Source organism: Cygnus olor, chromosome 1, assembly GCF_009769625.2.
Source record: "Cygnus olor isolate bCygOlo1 chromosome 1, bCygOlo1.pri.v2, whole genome shotgun sequence".
NCBI classification, from domain to species: Eukaryota; Metazoa; Chordata; class Aves; order Anseriformes; family Anatidae; genus Cygnus; species Cygnus olor.
Genome location: NC_049169.1, coordinates 78611468 through 78635218, shown reverse-complemented (window position 1 = coordinate 78635218; position 23751 = coordinate 78611468). Strand labels below are relative to the sequence as shown.

At 38.2% G+C, this 23751-nt stretch overlaps 1 protein-coding gene across 1 annotated transcript; it reads left to right on the top strand.

The window, feature by feature from the left end:
* Window positions 1–6685: 6685 nt before the first annotated feature.
* On the top strand, window positions 6686–23158 carry LOC121078347 (solute carrier organic anion transporter family member 1C1-like). Its single transcript, XM_040574498.1, has 14 exons — window positions 6686–6825; window positions 8981–9122; window positions 9210–9342; window positions 11474–11589; window positions 12388–12534; window positions 12651–12749; window positions 13602–13847; window positions 15348–15512; window positions 16297–16492; window positions 17952–18114; window positions 19159–19343; window positions 20163–20227; window positions 22158–22275; window positions 22849–23158. The coding sequence occupies exons 1-14, from the start codon at window positions 6694–6696 to the stop codon at window positions 23063–23065; spliced, it is 2124 nt and encodes a 707-aa protein (XP_040430432.1). The 5' UTR covers window positions 6686–6693; the 3' UTR covers window positions 23066–23158.
* The last annotated feature ends 593 nt before the right edge of the window (window positions 23159–23751 follow it).

Below are 23751 nucleotides of genomic sequence, written 5' to 3'. Positions count from 1 at the left end.
GACATTCCAGTTTTACTTTTTAAAATGACAATAAAGGCACAAAGTTAGATGGCAAAGTTATACAGAGAATTTGGATATCATAAAGGGAAAAAAAGAAGGATGAACCTGAGAATGGCAAAATAGGAGTGGAATACAGTGTCAGATAGAAAGTGTCACAGTTAGTGGCCAGTGACGGGAGTTTCTGCTCCAAGGTAGAAACTCCCTAGCTGGAAATTTTTTAGAAGACCCTGAGTGCATCCATTAATCATAGATGACTAGGAGTGACCCTGAAAAATGTGCTTTTCTGAAAATGTTATATGTAATCTTAGAATATATCAGACAAGGCTAGAGATAAGGAATAGTTAATATTTCAAAATGTGGCACTGGTGAGATTACACCTGGAATATTGTTTACATTTTTAGCCATGGTCATTGATGAAATACGGATCCGGTTGGAAAGCACTGTAGCCAAGGACTCCAAGAATGTGCTTGCAGAAACAAGAAAGTCTATTTTTCAGGAAGTGATTGAACTTGATTAGCTTGTTTACCTAGTAAAACAGGTTGAAAAATTGATTTGTCTTCATTTATGATAAATGTTGAGTGCTAAGTATTGGATTGAGCAGAAGAGCTTTTAATCCTAATGGACCCAGCCAGTGCAAAACCAATATATAATTTGATCGTGAATACTCATAGAATGGGTATGGTAGTTTTACCCTGCAGGGCAGAAAAACTCCACCACAACCGCTTTCTCACATCCCCTCCTGAAAAGAAGAGATGGGGGAGAAGGAAGTATGATGGAAAAAAAAAAAAGAAAAAAAAAAAGGCTCACGGGTTGAGATAAGGATAATTTAATTAAAGGAAACAGAAAGGGGTGTGTGTGGTAGGGGGGACAACAAGCAAAGGCCATGTGGAAGCACAGAGGGAAGGAAAAAAAAGTTTTCTACTTGTTCGGCCATGTTCTCTACATGTTTGGCCATGTCTTGGGAAGCAAGGCCTCGATACATGTAGTGGTTGTCTGGGAGGACAGATATCTTCATAAGGAAAGCCTCCCTTCTCTTTCCTATTCCCCACCTTTTATTGCTGAGTGTGACACCATATGTCATGGGATATCCCTTTGATCGGTTTAAGTCAGCTGCCCTGGTGATGTCCCCTCCCTACCCCCAGCCTACTGGCTTTGGGGGGGGTTTGGAGAGAGTCTTGGTGTTGTGCCAGCACTGCTCAGTGATAGACAAAACTGGTGTGATACCAATGCTTTTCTAGCTACAAGTGCAGAGCACAGCACTGTATGGGCTGCTGCAGGGAAAGTTAACTCCATCCCAGCCAGACCCAGTACACTGAAAACCAAAAGAAGTTTCCTGTGCATCAGGGAAGCAATGTTTTGCAGTAGCCTTAGAAGGGGATGGATTGGGAGGAATACAATTCTTGTTGTTTTCAAGGCAGAGTGTGGCCTTTTCACCAAACATGGTTTGAGATTGCAGGCTGGATTTGTGACCTACGATTCCAACTGCATTCTTATTTTATGATTTTATTAATGCCTGCATGTGAATTGTCATGCCATATGACCTTGGTGTGACTACCATTTTCTTGATAATTATGTAGCTTGTTCTAGGGAACTGCCTGGTTAAATGTCAGAAATAAAAGCCATGAGCAGTGCAAGATATCTCTGATAACAGTACTGAAGACCAAACTTAATTAAGATTATCCAAAGGTCAGGGTTATTAAGTAGTCTGTAATCGTTCATAGCAGGTTAAAGAATGGCCTGGGTGACTGTGGTGGCAGGGAAGGTGCACAAACTGCAAGGAATGGCACATTTTGGTGTAACATCTAGGCAGACAGCAGTCATTGTTCACATACTTTAAAACTGACATTTATTTTTTTTTTTAACTACGGGTAGTCTTAGGAATCAAGCATAATCCACAATAACAGCGCAATCAAATAAAATACTTCTCGGGAACCCAGCTCAGGTTTCCTTGAATTAGAGCTGTAAGCAGGTAAAGGGATGATCCAAAGTACACACAGCCCCAACACACTTTCAGGTTGGGTTTGCCTGTGTTGTTAATAATGCCGAGGTATAAACCTAAACATTCTTCAAAGCATGAGTGATTTTTGAACACCCAGTTTGTTCAATACACCAAATGTGTGGTATTTTCTCTTCCTGCAAGTCCTTGGCTGGCTCTAGCATAGCTTAGATGAAACAGACATCAGCCATAGACTAGGAAAATAAAACTTTTTATCCAAATACATTTTAGCTATCAGTAGGATAGCTAAAGCAGGAACACTTCTGAAGTTGGGACATCCAATTTTTAAATGCCAGGAAGGTGTGAACTATTTGAATTTATAAACTAAATAAGCTGAGGAAATCAGATGTTTCACAAAATTAATTTTTGACCACTGTAGATAAACACGTATTTTGGGACCTTTAACAGAGGGCAGAACTGGGAGGAGACAAGATTAAAACTGCCTAAACCATAGTTTGTGTTAGAAGTTAATGATTCTTCTACCAAGTACCAACACAGCCTTGCTTAAGGAGAGAATCTTCTGGCTTTTGAGCATTTGTGTGGTAATATAACTGCTGTTGTTGTGGATACAGAACCTAGGTAGGAACCTCTTTAATATTCTTTTTGTTTGTCTTAACCGCGAAATGTTGCCATTTAGCGTTTGCGGCTAACAAACATTACCTGTGTAGTACTGGCTGCGTTTCCTGTGACCAATTACACCGCTAACATTCCTGTTGTAAACATCAACATTTTAATGATGGCATCATGGATTTTTATGTGTCTGTCTGAACTGTAAGCATCATATGTCATGAACAATGAAAGTAGCATTTAGGCATGCGTGGTACTGTGATATTCATTTGTCATATTACATTAACTTGACAGGTCTTATTATGAATCGTTAATGTATTTAAAAAACCATAAGACAACTAGATTAGCATTTCAGTTACTGTAAATCGATACAGCTCCATAAACTACTGGAAGAAATCTGTCTCTTGATTTGTGATACTGTAATCTATTGGGTAGTGATACAGCTGCTGAGAATGCCACCGCAGTGAAAAACAGCTCAAGGACTTAGTGTCTTTGTTGGATTTTAAAAATTCCTCTGAATCATTGTATTTTTCTTTTATAACTTCTATAAAATCCATAGCAAACTATTGTCTTGACATTTGTAAACTAATTATCTGTTATTCGTGCTAAGTTGTTTAACTTGGTGTTCTTATTCACATTAATTTGCATATAATTAGGGAGTGGGAAACCAAGCTTTATTTTTATTTTTAATGTTCAATAAGGGGTAGATCTACCTTGCAGGAACAGAGCTAGGCCATGGACCCTATAAGATCATATACCATGAAACACTGAAGAAGCCTGAGGCTGTCATTTGCAAGGGTGGCTGCTATCCTCTGGAATGGGCTTGCGAGGTGCCACACACTTCCCACAATGCTGTGAAATCTCTCAGCTCTCTCCAGCACAAACGATCCACACTGATTACTGGTTAAGATGCTTTATCTTCCCTCTTCTGTTTCTCAGAAGAGTCTGTACTGAGCACAAGACCAAACAAGTGTGACCAGCTGTTTATCAAATGTTCCCTGAGTGTGATGGAAAATCGAACTAGAAGAGCATTAACTTTCATTCTCACAGTATGGCTTGGGGCTTCTTTGTTTGTTTGCTTTCCTTATTCTTGCTTTTGGGAATCGTATTGTTTTCTTCCTTGAGGAAGGAAGTCAGTGTGGATTTTGTTTAGGCTGAGAGACTACCTAACTAACCTAAAATATTATTTGACTGATCTTGCCCTTCTGCAAATACAGATACCTCAAGGAATTACTACAGCAGAATGGCTTGTGCAGGTGAAGTGTAATAGTTATAGAGAAGTCATATGACTGATTGAACACATTTGATACTTTTCATTTCATACATTCATTTCATACATTCCTTACACATTTCATACTTTTCCTCAGCTTGTAACCAGCTCCTTAATTTATTAAAGATGGAAAAAAGTGAAATAAAGCTAAAATAGCAACTTCATCAATACTTGAAGTTGTCATACTCTCTCTCTCTGATCTCTTCTGTCTTCAACAGATTTCCATGTAGGTCAAGGTCAACTGAGGACAGCAGGCAAAGTTGCCAGCAGCTCCAACAGTTGATCCTTGCACGTAGCTCACTCTGACATTTCTCCAGCACAGGCTGCATCATCTTTTCACTTCCCCCTCTCCCACTCTTCTCCAGCAAAAGCAGCACCTTCCCCAGCAGTATCTTTGCAAAGCAGTGATAAGACATTATTCACCACTGACAAGAGCTGGTCACACTTGTTCTTGCCTGAGCGTCCCTAGATCTCTGGAGAAGCTAATTACCATCTTCTAGCTGGCTTCACATTTTTCTGTGCACATCAGGTAGTTTTTGCCCCCAGAAGATGAATTTTACTTTATTTTTCTTCTCTTTATCATCCTGGATCTTGCTTGATACCCTAACCTCTACCTCTGGCTGCCTTTTTCACTGTTTACCTCTAACTTCTTAACCTTTCCTTTGATACTTATTGCTCCTACTTTCAATATGACTGTTCTCCTTTTTTGTGCCTTCACAATCTATCTTAGAAATATTTACCAGGATGCCCTGCTGAACTTCTTCAGTTACAGTTCTGGATACCTAATTGCCTTTGTCTTTTCTCTACTTTACCTCTTATTTCTATCCACGTGTCTCTCCCTTCACACCTTCTCTCCTTATATTCAGATCCTACCTTCAAACACTCTAAAAACTGCAACTTCTGTAGGTCTGTTACCTGCAATGAGATGTTTTCCCAGCATCTTACTGTAGTCCTTTGTGTATCCTTACAACAGGGAGAAGCTAATACCTTCACATTACATTGGGACAGTCAAATTTCAGAGGACGATGTGCTTATAAGTACTGACTCCCTGAGTGCTAAAAATCTCATTTCACAAGCATTTCTTTTGGTAGTTGTGCAGACATGAGGAAATATCCTTTCCTCTGCTTCTTGTTCCTATCTGTCTGAGGAAGGATTTTTATTTTTATTTTATTTTTTATTTTTTTGTGGATCTGTGTTCTGACCCAGATTTACAGCACAGCCACAGAAGCAGTGGTACTTTCATGAGTGAAGAGTGGGAAGCAGTGGGAAAGGAAAGGTATTGTTTCTGCCAGCATTAGTATCTAAAGAACGTGCTCATTAACTTAATCACAAGAAAATTATTTAAATCTCTTTTTTTGTGTACTTTTTTTTAAACATCCTTATGTGTTAACCCTGTTCCATCTGAGTGAAGAAAAACATTTTTCACCATCATGCACTAGAGCAATGCCTACCCTTTAAATGCTCTGACAAGTGTCACTCTGCCATATGGCCTGTAGCAAAGCAATTTGCAAATGCAGATGGACTTATTCCAGCACTAGAAAAGTTCATCCAACTTTTTTCAACTCCGTTCAAGCATGGAAAGCCTCTCTTTGTATGAGTTTCCTCCCCCCTCTTTCTATCATTCTCACTCTTTTCTGAAATGAGGAGAGTGCTGTGAAAGGTGAAATAAATCAGTTCCTGTGAGCTATGATTTGGGGTCATTAGTGCCAATACTCCTATCTCCCCTGTGTGTCAAGATCTACAGGATCTGAAGAAGTCTTTGTTTCAACTGATCCATTTTTTTTCCGAGGGGCTCTGCAGTGTCATCTGGATCTTCCTTCAGAAATCTGTTCTGTTTGTAGTTGGAGTTGCACAAACGGGCAAGTGTTTTACTTCTTTGAATAAACTTTGCAAGTATATATGTAGACTTTCCTTACAGCATTTCACTGAAATATTTTTCTGTATAATTGCTTACCCATCTCTCAAATATAAAGATTAAGAAACTGAAAAAAAAAAAAAAAAGGAAAGGAAAAGCTGAAGTATGTAACATTCATTGAACTAAAACCAAATCCAACTTAACCATGCAACTAGTCTTTCAACAAAAATTATATTATTTCAAAGGAGGAAGTGATCTGTCCTCTTTGGATACTAGGTGTTCTCTTCCTGGGGGAACTGGAGCAGTTCTGCTTAAATCCTGACTTGCAGAGGACTCCACGTGTCAGGGAATATAGATAGCACTCTGTGGACAGAAGGGGACTAAGGACACCCTGTATACTGCAGAAAGAAAAAACATATAAACTCCTTAAAAGAGGTCAGGTAGATAAAATAATTTATTATTTTGTCATCAAGAGTTGTTTCCAACAAGTCAGTGCAAAAGGACAAGTTGAATGGCACAGTGTTATTACACGTCTTTCCAAAATGCTGATTGAGTCCTAAACCACTTGACCCACAAAGTCAGAGCTTCCCTAGTACTCCCTGTGCTTCACTGCTGATACTAAAATGACGCCTCTAATTCACTTTTGGACAGAAACTTTTTCTTTTACTCTTTCGTGGAAATAGTCTTTTTAGCATTAAAATCACTATAGACAGAAAAAAAGTGGGGTGAGGGGTGGGGGCAGTGGAGAGAGTGAAGAAGCATTTCACTTTAAAAGAAAGATGTCAAAACAAGATACTTCCAAATTTAAACAGGTGTATGCTTTTAAAGATCTAAGTCATTGAGCCAAACCTTTCCAGTGGAAAGATTCAGTTTCATCATCTCAGTGTTTTCTCGTAACTACTGTTTCATTAGAAAAATTATCAAACAACTCTATTTTGACATATGTATTTTTATATCTATTATTGTTTTCTCTTGGGTTCACATCACTGAGCAGACAAATCAACCATGACAGTGGAAACTGAATCCAGCAATGTTGATGACTCAAATCAGGAAGCAGAGCCTGTCCAGCTTTTGGATGATGAAGCAAACAAAAATCTACCAGTCAGAAAGAAGACTACGTGTTGCACAGGATTGAAGGTTTGGTTCTTATCATGTTAAAAAATCTCATTCAAGGTTTGACATTATAGTTTACTTACTTCTTGTTTCCCCTGTCTTTTCTGGAAACAAATACACACTGCAGATGCAGGGAAGGGCTGGATCTTATCTAACTTTCCCTAAAAATAAAAAATAATTTAAAAAATCCTAATCTAACATTTACTCTTAAATTACTTATAGTTAGGTTCCCATTTTGGTCGCTGAAGACAGGTAGTCTCCAATGGAAGACTTGAAACATCCTAAAACAGGTTGCTACAATACATTGACGTCTGGAGGTTGTTATCAACACCCATTTTTAGAGCTAAAATGAGGTGATATGAATCATATTCCAGGACTTCATCTAATCCATTGATTCATGCAAGCACTCACACTTTCAGGAGAACACAGGAACAACAGACTGAACAAAGCTAGTAAACTAGTGAGAATTTTGCTTTCATGTTAAAGACTTTAGTATTTATTGCTTGTGGCTCAGGTACAAATAAAAGATTATTTGAAAAATATAGGCATTTGTAAACTTCTCAAACACCCAGAGTGGTTTGGCTCGAGTATCAGGCAAAGTTTGTTATATTTCTTCTTTTATCTGACTCACATCTGCAAAAAAATACACCTGCAAAAATAGAATCTGAGCTCTCTGGGAGACTCACAGGACTAACTTTACCATCATATACATGGGCAATGCTTCAAGCGTGTGGATCTATATCTGCATGTTCCTGTGACTGACTTTATGGCAATTAGAGTTTAATAGAGATAATACCTTGGAGGTAACAAAAAACAAACTGTTCTTCTACCTCACCTTCCTGTCAAATATTTTAGGGTTTACATGGGGACCGCATTTTCAATCCCAAAATATCTAAGTCATTTTTGTTTGTGTTTTCATGTTATCGGCAGTTTGCAGTTCCAGCCAAAACCTCTGAGACCACTGCTGGTATAAGGCAGGAAAGGTGGTTCTCACACACTTTTTTGCCAGTTGAGCTCAGGAAATCCAAAACAGATCAGGACAAAAGCCTGCACTCATGTGATTTTGTCTTCATTCCTTGACCAAAAGAAAAGTACCTATTTTCAAGCATGTGCTTGACTTCATTTCTTACAGTAGATAGCATTGCGAAGTCTGAACCTATATTTACTTTTGTTTACTTACCCAAAGTTGTGGTGTATTGGAACTTTTACCCACTGAGCAATAAGTCTATTTGTTTTTAGATTATGTTGAAATAGTTAGATAATATTTAAACAAACTTAGTTTAACTTGTTTTCAAATACACCTTTATTTGCAAAAGCCACAATGTGTGTTAGTGGAAGTAACTATGAAATTACTAAGAATGTCAAGCTTCCCTTTATGAAATATATGATACAGAAGCAACACAGACATGATTCACATATTTCAAAATATATTTTAGAAAGAGAGGAACTCAAATAAGCCTGTACTGCCTTCCACATACTAGGATACCACGAAAACCTGCGTAAAGCCTGTATTTTGGTGTCATGGCTAGCTATATGTTTGAGTTAGAACCAGTTATGAACTGAGATAAAGTAAGTGACATGTGGGCCAAGCAGAAGATAATTTGAGATTAATTTTAGGTTGGACTAGTTCCATTAAATCTATCTTGATGAGGTATTTCACCTGTGTCAAATTTTTACATTTCTGTGACATCTAGAAGTCTCACCATTTTGATTGCCCAACATGGGCCTCAGCTTTTTGATAAATTTAACCACAGGATGCCAGTAAGGTAAACAGTCCCCAGTGAGTTGTCTGCCAAATTTAAGTTCTAGAGTCCACAGGATTCCTGCTCTGGAATACCTATGACCAGCAAGGCAGGGAAAATCAGGCTGTCTGATCATTAAGACAGCCATTACAACCCTGAACGTGAATAAAGCAAATGGCTGCTTTCAGTGCAGCACCCACCACCAGCCCTTTCCTGTGGGGAGAACCTAAGCAGGGAGCAAACATCAAGTCCACCGTGGCGCCACTCTCTCATGACTAGGGTACAAGAAAATTCACACACAATGTTTTCACTGCAATTTGAGTAACAAATGAACACCATGATGCTTGTTCTGCACAGTTTTAAAAATATTTTGATCTCTATTTGACCAGTTTTCCTGTCCCTACTTCCCATTTTTTTTTGTCTTAATCTTCCCTCAGATGTTTCTCGCTGCTTTATCGTTCAGCTACTTCAGTAAAGCATTGTCTGGTACAATAATGAAAAGTTCCGTCACACAGATTGAACGAAGGTTTGACCTTCCATCCTCTACTGTTGGTTTCATCGATGGGAGCTTTGAGATGGGTAATAATATTCTGTAACATGCAGCAAACTCTTTAGATAACTATGAGATATAACATCTGGCATTAATTTTGGTTCATTACTTTCTAGGTAATTTGCTGGTGATTGCGTTTGTAAGCTACTTTGGAGCTAAACTTCACAGGCCCAAAGTCATTGCTGTTGGATGCTTTACTATGGCTTTGGGGAGTCTTTTAACAGCAATGCCTCATTTCTTCATGGGATAGTAAGTACTTATCAAGACTAATTTGAATAACATAGCACTGAAGTTAGATATTGCTTTCTGATTTTTGAATGAAAGCAGGTGCATTTTGAGACTTAGATTTCCAAAGCACCCACTTTAATGTGCAATGAATCGCACACACCTCTGTTCATTATATCTGGTTGAAAAAATATGGCTCTTCTGAAGTTCACCTTCTGGAAAAAACATGAAAATCAATATGCTTTCATTTTCAGTCAGACTCCTTCAGAGAAGAGACAGAGAAGAAAGTGATTCTACAAAATCAATAGACTTTTTTTTTTTTTACAAAATCATTTACAAAATCATGTTCTTTGAAAGTCTTCAACCATGCTACTACCCTGATACTATTTCTTTAACAAATTATATACTCTTTCTGAATGGATAACTGTAAGAACACCTTATTGAGAAAATCAGTGGTAATATAATAATATGGTATTGCTGGTTGCTAACAGAGATGTCAGGATAACGTAGTTGGGAAAGTCAAATTGTTATGAACCACAATTTCCTATACCTATCAGAATTCACACAATATAGAAACCACCTATATGATTTCCAGAAAAAAAAAAAAAAAAAAAAAAAAAAAAAAAGATTGAAACTTGTGCTGTTTTGAGCAGGACCTCCAGGCTGATAGACTTGTACTGGGTGACATCTCTACCTGAAATCTGACTTTATTTATAGTAACAAGTAACTCTCACGTAAAATCAGGGCTCCAGAGATTACTCATTGAAGAAATCAGCCTACAGAAGTTCTCACTGGAAAAAATCCATCTCCTTGAAAGAGGAAACCAGAACCTTGTTGTGTAAGATGGTGTATTTGTGAAACAGATTCTGCCCTGTTCTGTAGCAACTGCTCACACAAAGCAGCTTTTCAGCTTCAGAGCCAGCAGATGCATCAGTGCTCATAGAACTGGTCCAAGGGCATTTTCTGTTCCAAATGCTAATGTCTGGTTAAATTGATTTACCATGGCTGGTTAAAATAATTTCTATGCATCTTCTCCTGATTCAGAGAATTACTGTATTTTGCTTATATGCAATAATGTTTCTAGCCATAGCTTTGATACAGTGATAACATAATGAAACACATTTCTGTTGCTCTCTTAAGTGTATTAGAATAATTTAAGCTATACTAATGCAAAAAGAAACCTACAGAATACATATATATATATATTTTGTGTCATGATAGTGGATCTTGCACTAGCATTAAGACTTGTATTTTCCACTGTTTAAGTCAAGCTGTGTATCTGTCTCATCTACACTAGGAAACTCATAAAGTCTCTCATGAATTTGGGCCTCAGTTTTCATGAAGAAATTATGCACTATCTCTTGTGATGAACACTCTTTGTTTCAACCTCAAAAATAAGCCTGCCTGATCTAATAGAGCCAGCCCAGTTCCTAGAAGCAGAGTGTGTGTTTTACCGCATTGTTCTTTCTAAGCTCAGTGTACTTTGTACCTCAACAGGGCTCATATCTGGGAAAAGCATGATGCTAAAGCAGTCAAAAAAATTCCAGCACCTGAGCTGCTCAGCTGTCTGCCCACAGCATTGCCCTGCTTCCCATATACACAGCTAAAGAGTGTCATTTAAAGACTATCTTTATCTACCTGCTACTATAGAACAGCTCTTTCTAAATCCAATGCCAAATAATTGGAAATAGGTACCTCCTGAGGATGACTTCTCCCTTCCTTACATCTTCCCCATCCTCTCACAAATATGTATCTAAGATAAAAAGGGAGATTCACAATCCAGAGATTCTCCTTTTTCTCCTTCACAGTTTGGTCAACATAGGGATCTCACTTGGAACAGACCCTAACTGTTGACAGCAGAAATTCAGTCCTACCTGAATTACTTTCAAAAGCCCTTTTGATCTTTCCAGCTTAAAAAGTTATGTCTTCCAAATGCATGATTCTAACTTTTATTTGCTCTTTATTTTTGCTATTCCATATTTTTAAAATATGCTTCAGTAATTTTCCTTCTTGCTCCTTCAGTAGTAGTCTGGATTGATATTTAAACAAAAATAACTTTCTCTTTAGGGAAACAGCAATTGAGTTATTCCTGCCCTACTGCACTGGTATTTACCTACTGATCATTGCTGCTAAATGTACGATTATGTGTTTTCAGTTATAAGTATGAGACAACATCACATACAGCATCTTCAGCCAACTTAACTTCAAGAATAAATCCATGTTCCCTTCATCAAAATGTGAACAAAACCTTGTTGGAGGCTTCCAAATCAGGTAAGGAACTGTAAGCACAAATACAGGAGTTAGTTTTACCTTTGGTTGCAAGTTATTGCCCAATACAAGATGCCCGGTTAGGTTTCTAACTTCAGTCTCTACCTACCTGAGAATATTACCAACACTTCAATGCATTTTGTTCATTTCTTCTGCTGAAGAAACATTCAGCAAACACAAATTACTAGGATCCAGATCCCAGCTTTCCTATGTTCACACTTCCAAATTACAATAAAATGACCCTAACACTGAAGGAGATGCTGAGACTGTATGCAAAGAGATTTCTGAAGGGATTCAGTTACCCAGAACCAGGGGTTTGGGGGCTGGAAGGGTTATGGAGGGGGGTGAAGTTGCACAGAGTTAACTGGAAATAAATGGAGATCTCTATGATCTTACTTAAAATATGGAATACAGCTGTTGTACAGGTTGCTTTGCATGGATCATGGATAGAGAAAGAGTCAAGCTGTGTCCCATCAATCTTCTCAAACTTCTAGTTTTATATGCCAGATAATATATTTATGATAATATCAGTCTATATTTTTTTTCTTATGGACATTTTTTCTGATGGGTGATATTTATCTGTATCTTTAGAAACCAAAAAAAAGGAGGTGGAGGAAAGTGATACTAAAAGATTATTAAAAGTTATAATGAGGTTGACAGCCTGCCATTAAACTTCCATAAGGCGAATGCTGTTAATACCTTAAATGCTAAGTTATAATCATGTGCTGAATTTCCTCTGATTTGTCACTATTCCCCATTCAACTATTCTATTATGAAAATGTAACCTCTCATTATCTACAGATTGTGAGAAGGAACCATCATCATACATGTGGATATATATCTTACTGGGAAACATGTTACGTGGGATTGGTGAGACTCCAATAACACCACTGGGCATCTCTTATCTTGATGATTTTGCTAAGGAAGAGGATGTTCCTGTATACGTAGGTAATCTCAACATAAAGTAAACTGAGAAATTCTTAGTGTAAGAGGTTGATCATCCTCTGCAGAAGAAAACATTAAGCCATTAAAATTTACTAGTATTTGCTTCATTATATTTCCAGCATGTTTGCACACAATAGGCATGTTCGGCCCAATGTTTGGTTTCCTGCTGGGATCTTTATGTGCAAAACTATACGTGGATGTTGGATTTGTTGATTTAGGTAAGTGAAGCAGAGGTAAAGTGACAGTAAGCTAATAGCTGTTGCCAACAGGTTCCTTTACACCAGATTTTTTATATTAATTATATTAATTAAACTATATTTAGATTACCTTAATTATATTAATTTTATTATATACTTTGTTATAAATTTACTACATTTCTGAAAGCTTTTAGGATAAAGGCAGAATTAGAAAAGGAAAATATTTTAGAATCCTCCTTTAGGTTTAAAGGAATAAAATATACATTTAATTTTAAAAATTAGTACCAAGAACTCTTACAGACTAAAGTTTTTCTAAATTGGGATCTTAATAAGAGGGTTCTGTTAGCACATCAATTTTCTTGTTTTGTTGGATTACCAGCTCTTTCAGCTGGGCATTTTATGTTACTTACAATTCATTTAATGTTTGCAGTACCCTATATTCTTTTTGCCAGTTCTTGCTCATTTGAATGAAAACACACGTATGTAATCACATCCACAGAATGCTAGAGGGAGCAGGGTAATCCCCATAAGTGGTGGCCATGGCCCTGCATCCTATTCCCTTCAGAGGCAGGGACCGCATCTGAGATGGTGTTTCCTGGCCACTCAGTTTCCTATGTGTTGGATAAGGACCTCTGGGTTACCCTGCGTGACACAAAATGGCACTCAGAATAAGATGCAGGCAGACAGATGAAACATAACACCATTAAGGGTATGATTCCTGATGCCTTCAATGGGTGGAAGGTCTCTCATTAGATGGTTATCATTACCACTGAAACTCAGCCATTGTAAAAATGTAGCTATTTTAGCAGACAAAAAGTGGCAAGTTTCGTTTTCTTCCTTTAGGTAACTTGGTTCTGTTTCTCTTATTTCTAGGAAGCATCACTATCACTCCACAAGATTCCCGCTGGGTGGGTGCATGGTGGCTTGGTTTTTTAATAGGTGGAGTGATCAGTTTCCTAGCTGCTATTCCATTTTGCTTCCTGCCAAAGAGTCTGAAAAGGCCAGCAGAAGCTAATCATGACAAAACTTCATCTAGTCTCCTGGAAAATATGGGAGCCATAAGGAAGACACTTACTCCCGCAGAACCTAAGCCAATGAAGTGGTCAACAATGATGAAAGGCAAGTGTTTTGTATGTTGTATAAATATGGGAAGTAATTGGCACAAAGTACTGCAGAAATGTGATAGTTCTTCAGAATATTTTGCATCCCATACACTTCATTCTAAATGAGTTAGCTATTCCCAGGAAAGGAAGTGTCCAATAAGTATTATGAGAAGTCAAGGAGCTTCTTCAAGAACAGCATATGGCAGAGCAGAGATTGCCAATGAAAATGACAGATGATTAACATTCATTAAAACTTTCAATTAAAATCTTGAAAACTTCCATAAGATAATACTGCGTATAAATAATGTGTGATGTCTCTAAGCACTCTTTTACCTATTTTTAAGGAAAGGGAAGAGAGAGAGAAGAGGCAAAATGCATTGTAAGAGTATTTATTACAATGTGTTTTTTTGTTGTTGTTGTTGTTTTGTTTTTTTGGTGGTCAATGGTCTAGTGCTAAATAAAATGAATTTATTTGAGCTGTCAGTATGAGAAAACAAATGGCCTGGATGACAGTTCTTTGTGTTCCCAAAGATGAGGAAAAATTCCACCTTTTCTCCCAAGCTACAACCACAGGACAAGAGGAAATGGCCTCCAGTTGTGCCAGGGGAGGTTTAGGTTTGGATTTTAGGAAACAAGTCTTCACTGAAAGGGTTGTGAAACATTGGAACAGGCTGCCCAGGGAAGTGGCTGAGTCCCCATTCCTGGGGGTATTTAAAAGACGTGTGGATGTAGCACTTAGGGACATGGTTTAGTGGTAGACTTGGCAGTGCTAGCTTAATGTTGGACTTGATCTTAGAGATCTTATCCAACCTAAATGATTATGTGTTTCTGTGAGGTTCTGTGTGTATCATGGCCTGAGTGGAACCTACCTCTGAAAGTTTGCACTACAAATTTGAATAGGGGAAACAAAATTTCTGTATCAGGAGCTAAAAAAAACACTAGAGGGCTCCTTTGCAATATAGAAAGCCAAATTATTTTTCTGATCATCGTAGAGCTCATGGAGACTCTGAAATGCATTGCTGCCAGAGGAATATATGGCAGGCTAGAATGCCAGTTCTGATTGTGCAGTTGTTAGAATAAGAAAGAGAGGGAAAAGGTGAAGGGAAGAGATGGCTTTCCATCATTAAAAATATTCTAGTCTTAGTTCAGATCACAGTGGAAGATATGCCACTGGGCATCTCCACAAGGGCACTTGACACTTAGCCTTGAAACTGTAATGATATTCATGTAAGCTAAAACAAGTCTCTGCTTCAGAAAGGAGCCCTTTGGTCTTCTCATTATAGGACCCAGGCCTTAATCTGCAGTTCTGTATTCTTTTAAGGTTCTCTCTCCTTATCTCAACCTCTGGAGTTTTCAAGAGCATGGTTTGTTTTCAGATACTCAAAAGCAAATGAAGATCAGTAGGACTTGCCCTTGGACATCTAAGAGAAGCGTTTTGCCCTAAATGTCATAGATTACTCACCAGTAATTATTTCATGTATATTTCAAAGCCAACTCATATATCCCTTTCTTTCAGATTTCTATACCTCCCTGAAAAAAATATTGAGTAATCGAATGTACTTTACATTTTTGTGTTGCTCACTGTTACAGTTCAGTAGCTTTATTGGTTTCTTGACTTACAAGCCAAAGTACATGGAACAGCAGTATGGACAATCTACATCTAAATCTAACTTTCTAATAGGTGAGTTACACTGTGCAATGACTTTTTATCTTGTAAATGGTGCATGGGGAGAAGTTGTGTCGTTCTGTTTCTGGGACTGAATTCCTTGTAGAACAGACTGATGTAAATGGCAGTCTTTCCGAACTTGAATTAGATAAAGGCAACATATAAACTACAGTTTTTGTGTCTATGGAGCCATAATAAATAATTGTATTATATTCTTTATATTTGTATATATATACATATATATAATATTCCATTCAATTATTTATACCATATTCTATTATTATAGCAAAAGCACCAAAAATATTCAATGAATGGTGTGTGGGAGTTTAAAATGCTTCAACATCTGACTGCTGGGTACCTTGCAAAGTGGGAGCAAAACACTGTGTCAACTAGCTGGGCATACAGGGGGTTTTGAGAGTTAGACACTTCAAAATAACATACATAACCCAAGGACTAGGTTCAGCAGAAAGCCTCTTAGACTCATTATAATACAACCTTCAGCTGCCAGGGACGTCAGCCTGAGGACAGAGGTTGGCTCATAAGCTCAGTGTTACTCTTTTTTGGTAGCACACTGGAACAGGCTCCCCAGTGAAGTAGTCACTGCACCAAGCCTGTCTGAATTTAAGAAGCGATTGGACTGTGCACTTAGTCACATGGTCTAAACTTTTGGGTAGACCTGTGCAGTGCCAGGAGTTGGACTTGATGATCCTTATGGGTCCCTTCCAACTCGGGATATTCTATGATTCTATGATTCTATGATTCTTTTCTTTTGACATTTCCCTTCACTAATCTCTTTCAGGACTGACATCCTTACCCCCTGTTGGTATTGGGATTTTCCTAGGAGGGCTCATAATGAAAAAGTATAAAATGGGCATCATTGGAGCAACCAAGTTTGCATTTAGTATGTCATTTTTGGCTTATGTCCTCACTCTCTTGCACTTTTTTGTTGGCTGTGAGAACCATGTGGTAGCAGGAATAACAGTGTCCTATGACGGGTGAGTATAAAATGAAGACTATGTTTTTCTTCATGGCAGCAATAGTTCAAATAATATACTAAGATATCAAGGCTAAAATGGGAACATGCTTTTGCAATGCTTAGAGGAAGAAAACACTAACAAGTGTGATTGTCATAATTGTGTTGGTCAGCTGAGTGACAGCCTGCCAAAGCGCAACACTTCTTGAAATTTACTTAGAAACACATTAGCAAAATTGCATCACTACCAATGAAGGTTTTGGCCTCTGTGGGAGTGGTATTGCTGTTTCACTTAGTGCCATCTCTACACCAGAAGTAATCTTCTTGCAGAGTGCATTCAGACCCAGTAAAAAGGTGAAGTATATGTACCGGAGCGTTGGTAGCACATCCTGCACAGAGATAGAAAGACTGCAGCATCCTAGACTCTCAGACTGCTGTAAACTAAAACGAAGCTTTTATGCCTACTGAAGTTGTTCTCTCCTCTCGAGATAGAACCAGGGTTTAAAAGTTACAAGCTATTATTTTTTCATGGAGTGAATAAAGATACCAGAACAGTGGGTTTGTGCAAGAACATCATTCCAAAGGGCCCAGCAAATCACTAGCATATGGGTTGGCACTATCTCATGTCCATCTTACTAAGAGTACTTCATGGCTGGTGCGGCCCTTTCTGCATCTCCCTGGAGACTTACCCACAGTTCATCAATTTGAGAATACAGTTCAGTAATTGAGGCATTCTGGTTCAAAGCTGAAAATGTGGAACACGACAGGCAAGATGCCAAGGATTTTAACATTTTATGGAAGCTGAGAACTAATTGTCTGTCTCTTGCCCTGTGCCCTGCAACATGTAATATGTTCATTAAAAACCCAAATAGTGGCCTAGGAAATGTGTTTAGTAAGCTCTGAGATGAAAGAAATGCCAAGCACATAAGCTTAGTTAAACAGGAAAGAAGATGTGGGAAGACATCCCCCTGTTACAGAACTCAGTTCAGGATGTCTGAAAGTAAAGGGGAATACAGCATTCTTCATACCTCCTGGGCTCTAAGCAAAGACTATTTTTAATGATGGAGACCAAGAAGTCTAGTTTCTATCACTGTTGCACTTTTACCAACAGCTAAAGAAGTGCTTGATAAGGCTGTGTTAACTGTTCATAGCTCTGGGTACAGCTGACCTCTCAAAGACTTTCAGTATTTTCTTTTTCTTTTCTGTTTATAGTTGGGAACTAGAATCAGTAGCAGCTACTTTATTTGCTATAGCATTCTATGTAAATTAGTGATCACTTTAATATGAGTGTGAGTGGGATGGAATCTGAAGCAAAGAGATCAATATTGCAGAGACTCAAAATACATATCCTGGGCTTGTAAGATGGGTTTCAGAACAGTGACACTGTTGTGTGTAAAGGGCTATGCTGGCATCATTGCTGAATTAAAAGTTATTCTTACTCTGTCAAGTTGTTCTTACTCTGTCTCAACTTAACTTCTAAGCAAACCAATTCCATACCATGAAAATGCTATGTTTTCTGACTGCAATTCTGACTGCAAATGTGCCACCAATGTGTGGGATCCTGTATGTGGGGACAACGGACTGACATACATTTCGGCATGTCTAGCTGGGTGTACAACTTCAGTGGGACATGGAAAGAGCATGGTAAGAACCTACTCCAGCTTCTGTTTTTTTACTAGCTTATTTTCCATTTAACATCAGGAATTCAGCAGTATAATGCTTTTAAGGGAAACCAGATTTAGTGGGGAACAGTCAGTAAAGTATTTATGATTTCTGGCTACAAACAGCATAGAAGACATAGAAATTTCTCTGAATTATTCCAGATTAAGAAAAAAGCCCTAGCTGTTTGTTGTAGTTACTAACTTTCATCTTTTGTGGACTGAATGTGGGAAACTAGTGATGTAGAGTGTTTACGTGTTGTCTGAAGGTTGCCTGTGGTTTGCTTCTCATAAATCTCATTTTGGCTGCCCTGAAGTTTTTTAACCAGTAGTTAAATTACATTAACATACCATAATATCTTCCATGATATACATCATTAATGTAACAGCAGTTTGAAAGGCAAGTCTAAATGTCTGTGAGAGTGAGACTTCTGCCTACAAGTCCGCCCTCTGTAGAGGTTAAGGTTCATGGACCACAGTTCCCCTTACACAAGCAGATCCCCATGCCCCACAAGCCCTAATTAAAAGTTATTGCTCTTAAGCTATCTGTACACCTACTGCTGATCTTGGGCAGGGATCTACATGAGTTGTGTCTTGACAGGTAGCTGCTACTTACAGCTGTGAGGTACCTCTGGTGGATCAGCCTCAGCAGAGAGGGACCAGTGACCCAGGCACATTACACAAAGTCAATTAACAGGTGGAGACAACTGGCACATTCCCTTGAACCTTGCTGTTCCCCTTCAACTGGTCTTCAGGTACACAAAGGCTGAGGACAGGTTCAGAGGTCTTGAAGGTACTCCAAACATCTTCCAAAAAATGATACTGTGTCCACTGATAAAAAGATGCTGGAACATCCCTTCCTAATCTGAGCATTTGTAGGAAAGAAAAGAAGCTGCTGCCCATTGCCTCAAGAAAGGCAAGCAAGAAAAAAACAGGATGCTTAGAAGGGCTTCAGACTCTGCCTGTGTCTGAAGGCAGGATTCCCCATTGCGTGAGCAATGTCCTACCAAATCCATTTTGTGTCTTCCAGGTCTTCCATAACTGCAGCTGTCTTGAAGCCAGCAGTTCATGGTTAGGAAACAACTCTGTCACCTTGGGGCAATGTCCCAAAAGTGATGATTGTTCAATGAAGTTTATTTATTATACAGTAATACAAGTCATAAGTGGCTTTTGTTATGCGTTGGGAGGCACGCCAGCATACATGATTATCTTTAGGTAAGTAAAACTGTGCTGATGGTTGAGCTTTTCCAATGAGGGGATCAAAATGATTCAGAACCACATATGCAAATTTACATATATGTTTCAGTAATCCAAAGAGAAATTTAAATTAGTAGAAAAATGTATTAGTGATAAATTTAATGGGAGTCCTGAGGGCATTATCTCATCTTAAATGAGCATGGAAAAGAGAATGCAAGCTCATCTCCCTTTCTAATTGCTTTGAGACATTTTTCTGAGTGTTGACCATGTTAATATTTGTAAGGAGATGTCAGAGACTGGATGTATAATGGATTCAAGATCAGTGCACATATTGGATGCTTGAAGTGTGGTTCCTCATGAAACAGATTGTCATATTGCCAGATGGCTTTGTGTAGTTCCAGATGTAGTGTTGTACTGAAGAATGTCAGGTATAAAAAAGATGCTGCAAAAATGCTGCTACTCACAACATTTTTGTTCTAGGACAATGTGGTATTTTCTGTCAGGTGAGGAAAATATATGCTATGGAGTCAAGGCAGTTGAGGAGGCCATTTCATTAGCACTAGTATAGAGTGTGATTATGACTTTAAAATTTCAATTCTCTAATTATACTTAGTGAATGGACTTCCCAGGAGATAGATATGTGATAGAAAACAATAGATTCATTCACCTTTTTCATACCACTTAGCATATTTTCAGCAATCGTAGGAAGCATTCTCCTTGCAAAGCTTGACTTTCTGTCATTAAGAGTGTTCAATCTGAGGAAATTAACAGCAATTTAATAGGCATGTCTAAACACTTGATAGGCAAATCCATCTTATTTATCCATCTTTCTTTCAGATGTGTTCAGCCAGAGTTGAAATCTCTTGCAGTTGGTCTATACACACTCATTATGAGAATGCTAGGTAAGTGAAATCATTCTAAGAAGCTTTTTTGCATGGCTTTAAATAACACCAATGCAATCACCATTTGTAAAACATGTATACTTGAAATAGCTGAACATTCTGAGTTGTTCCTGAAGGTCCAACATACGCTGCAAAGTTCACTGGGAAGTCAGCTGACACCTTTGAAAAGATTTGACCTGCTGACTAAATGGTGTTGTGCTCTGGGAGCCTGGCATTCCAAAATGGGCAAAGTTTCTGAACAAATTTATATTTTATCTTGAATTTCTAAATAATTCTGTAAGGTTTCAAACTTGCCATTAAATCAGTGGCTAAGTGAGACGCAGTGCTGCAAATGAAACCCAAAAGAAGTGCTCCGGCAGGACTTCATTCAACACCAATACAACTCTGTCCATAGCAAAGTGCTTTCTCTACACTAAAACTTCCTTTTCCTGGTACACAACAGGTTACATTTCATTTTCCTTTAAGTATGCAGCAATGCTCTTTTTTTTTTTTTTTATTTGAGAATAGTTAATGAGATGGTTGATTAACATGCCTAGGCTGGCAAGAAAACACTTCTCTGTTTTCTTTTGTTCTCTTTTGTTCTCTTTGTTGATGGAATAAGAATACCAGCTTTTCAGAAACGTAGAGAAATATGTGTTAAGAATCAAGCTGGATTTGCTACAAAGCCTAAAAAAATAACAGTGGCTTCCAAATTTGGGCTGTAGTCTCTACTCGGGATTGTGATGAGACATTTGGAGACAAGAAGGAGCACTTATTTGTCCTCTTGTACATTCTTATTCAAACAATGGAGGGGCAGAATTTCTCCCCCATCACTCAGGACAAACAATGCGAAGTTTGGAACTTTTCTGGCAATGGGAAAAATAAAAATAAAAACAAAAACGTTATAAAAAAAATAGAATTTCCCCTTTCTTATAAGCTTCTGCTGCAGCACCTCCAGAGAGTATGCTCCTTCAGTTGTAAGAAGGTGTAGAGCCACAGTTACTGATTTATGGAAGCTGGCATTGATACACACTGACTTGGAGATCAAATCTGTTCCCCCTCTTCCTTCTGTAAGGAATATTCCAAATATCCCAAAACAGCATTTCTCCCATCATCCTGTCTACAACCCTAATGATCATAACTTGCAGGCCTTTATAGATAGCTTATTGAGTTCACACTTTCACAAGAACCCTAAAATACAACAGGCTGAGAATATACCTATTACAACAAAATAAATTATTTCCTATTTAAGAATACAGGATGCCCATGTAGGAGCAAAGGCAACATGAAACATGGTCCTGTGCGTGTTGAAGCACATACTTCTCTGAAGTCAGTTCCCACATTTGCTTCAGCAAGGGTAGGATTTTGTCCCATGTCTGCCATCTTTTGCAATAAAGCATAAGCTTGTATCTGGCCAAATCACACTGATTTCAGTTGCTCTACTCTCATAGACATTTTTGAAAAGCATATTCAGTACCTCTAGTCCCATATACTTGGTGGTGTCCCTTCAGACAGAAGGGACTATCAGACACTATCAGACAGATGAAGGGAAGAGCCAGCATGGTTAATTCAGGCTGTGTGTAGAAGTGGGAACTGTATCAGTTCAGTGCTGCAAACACACAACTGGTCCACCTCTCCCCCACATCAGCTTGGCGTGCACTGGATGCCACACTCAAGAAACCAGCACGATGGAAGAATCAGTGTGCTCAACTACAAGCCTGGTCAAATCTCCACCATCAGAGCACATTCCCTGGGAACTGATGCTCCCTAGGGCGCTGAGAGGGTGTCCCAGCTTAAAGTTATTCTGATAAAAGAAAAGCTCCCCACAGTCCAATCCACCTATTGCCACTCTTGCAGCAGATGACTTGCTACTAAGAAAACATAATGCTGCCTTTGAAAAAGACATCTTTTCCTGTGATATCTTGAGACATTTTTGCTTTTTCCATTGCAGCTGGGATTCCTGCTCCAGTTTATTTTGGTGCGCTGATTGACAAAACATGCTTGAAATGGGGAAGCAGAAGCTGTGGGCAGCGGGGGGCTTGCAGGTTATACGACTCCAATGCATACAGGTAAGGCAACGTAGTGCATCAAAGTCCTCATGCATTTCCTTTATACAGGTAGAAACTCCTCAGTCTGTCATACTGTAATGTATGAGGCCACTGATCAAACATCATGGTCAGATACTAGCTCTGGACTCAGATTTGGTCATCACAGAATTCCTGAAATTGAGGAATTTTTGGATTAAATCTTAAACTCTTGGCTTTTTAGCCAGTTTTTATATTGTGCAAAAATCCTTTGGCGTCAATGACAGGGACTGTTGGAATGAAATATCTATTCTGATATCCATTGAATCAATTTAAAAGGCCTAGGGCTTTATGATTTACCAGTAAGAGGAAAGACACACAAATTTCCTCTGCAACTATTTTCATAAGCAAATAGAATTTTATATATTCTTTAACAGACGTTTTTACTAGCCAAAATGTCCAGTTTGTTGTGCCATTTGAGTTTTCAAATTGTCTTCCCCTGAGCTACTATGTGGATTTGGTGTATATGTGATCCTTAAAAGCCTTTAAAAGTGATTTTCTTCAGTTTCTTTAGAAACAAATAACATCCGGCACTACCTTTTATGCTCTATCCCACAGGTATGTCTACCTTGGTTTATCAGCATTGTTGAGAGGTCCTTCCTACTTGCTTGCGATCTTTTTCTTTATATTTTTGAAGAAACATTTTCAAAATAAGAACTCCAGACCTACAGAGAATGGAGGAAAAGAAGATGTTCCCATGAATAAAGATGATAATTGCAAGAGCAAAGAAAATTTGGCGGGTTCTCTTGATGCAGAGAACGAATCATGTATTTAGAAAGCCATCTAGACCAGTGTCGCATGAATCAGGACAGCTTCCTTTAAAAACAGCTTTCACAATGTCATGAATAATTAAATAATAGTTTAGAAAATTCAGAAAGGCAAACCGGTACTAAATCTGTGATCAACAGTAAGAAAAACTTACATATAAGTATGAAATTGACTTACGTATACCTGGCTATAAATAACAGAACAAATTATAGGAACTGAACTGAGTGCTGAAAAGATACAGAAAAGTCTCCCTTAGCATTCTCGACAGAGCTAGTCTACAATTTTTAATGGGTTCAAAGATGAGTGATGGCAGAACAGCCACAAAAGCCCCACAAAATGTGACGCGGATCCCATACGCAGATCCGTGCAGCAGAGTGACGTCAGAATGACAAACTTAAGTCTTACAGTTGCATCGTGATTTCATCAATCAGAATTCAAAACAAAAACAAAGCCTTTCAGCAAAATGCTTACACCTTATCTAAGTGAGTCATTGCAACAAACTGCCACTGAAAATTAACAAAAGCAGTATTTTTCCAGGAAATATTTTTGTCTTAATTCAGATGAACGTTTTATGCCTCAGAGTAAATAATTATGTTTACAAATCTCAAAGTTGTAGCATTTTATTAAAAAGTAATTTTTTTTTAGTTAAGTCTGTATGAAATGTAAGAACTATTCTGAATTTTGTAGTGATGT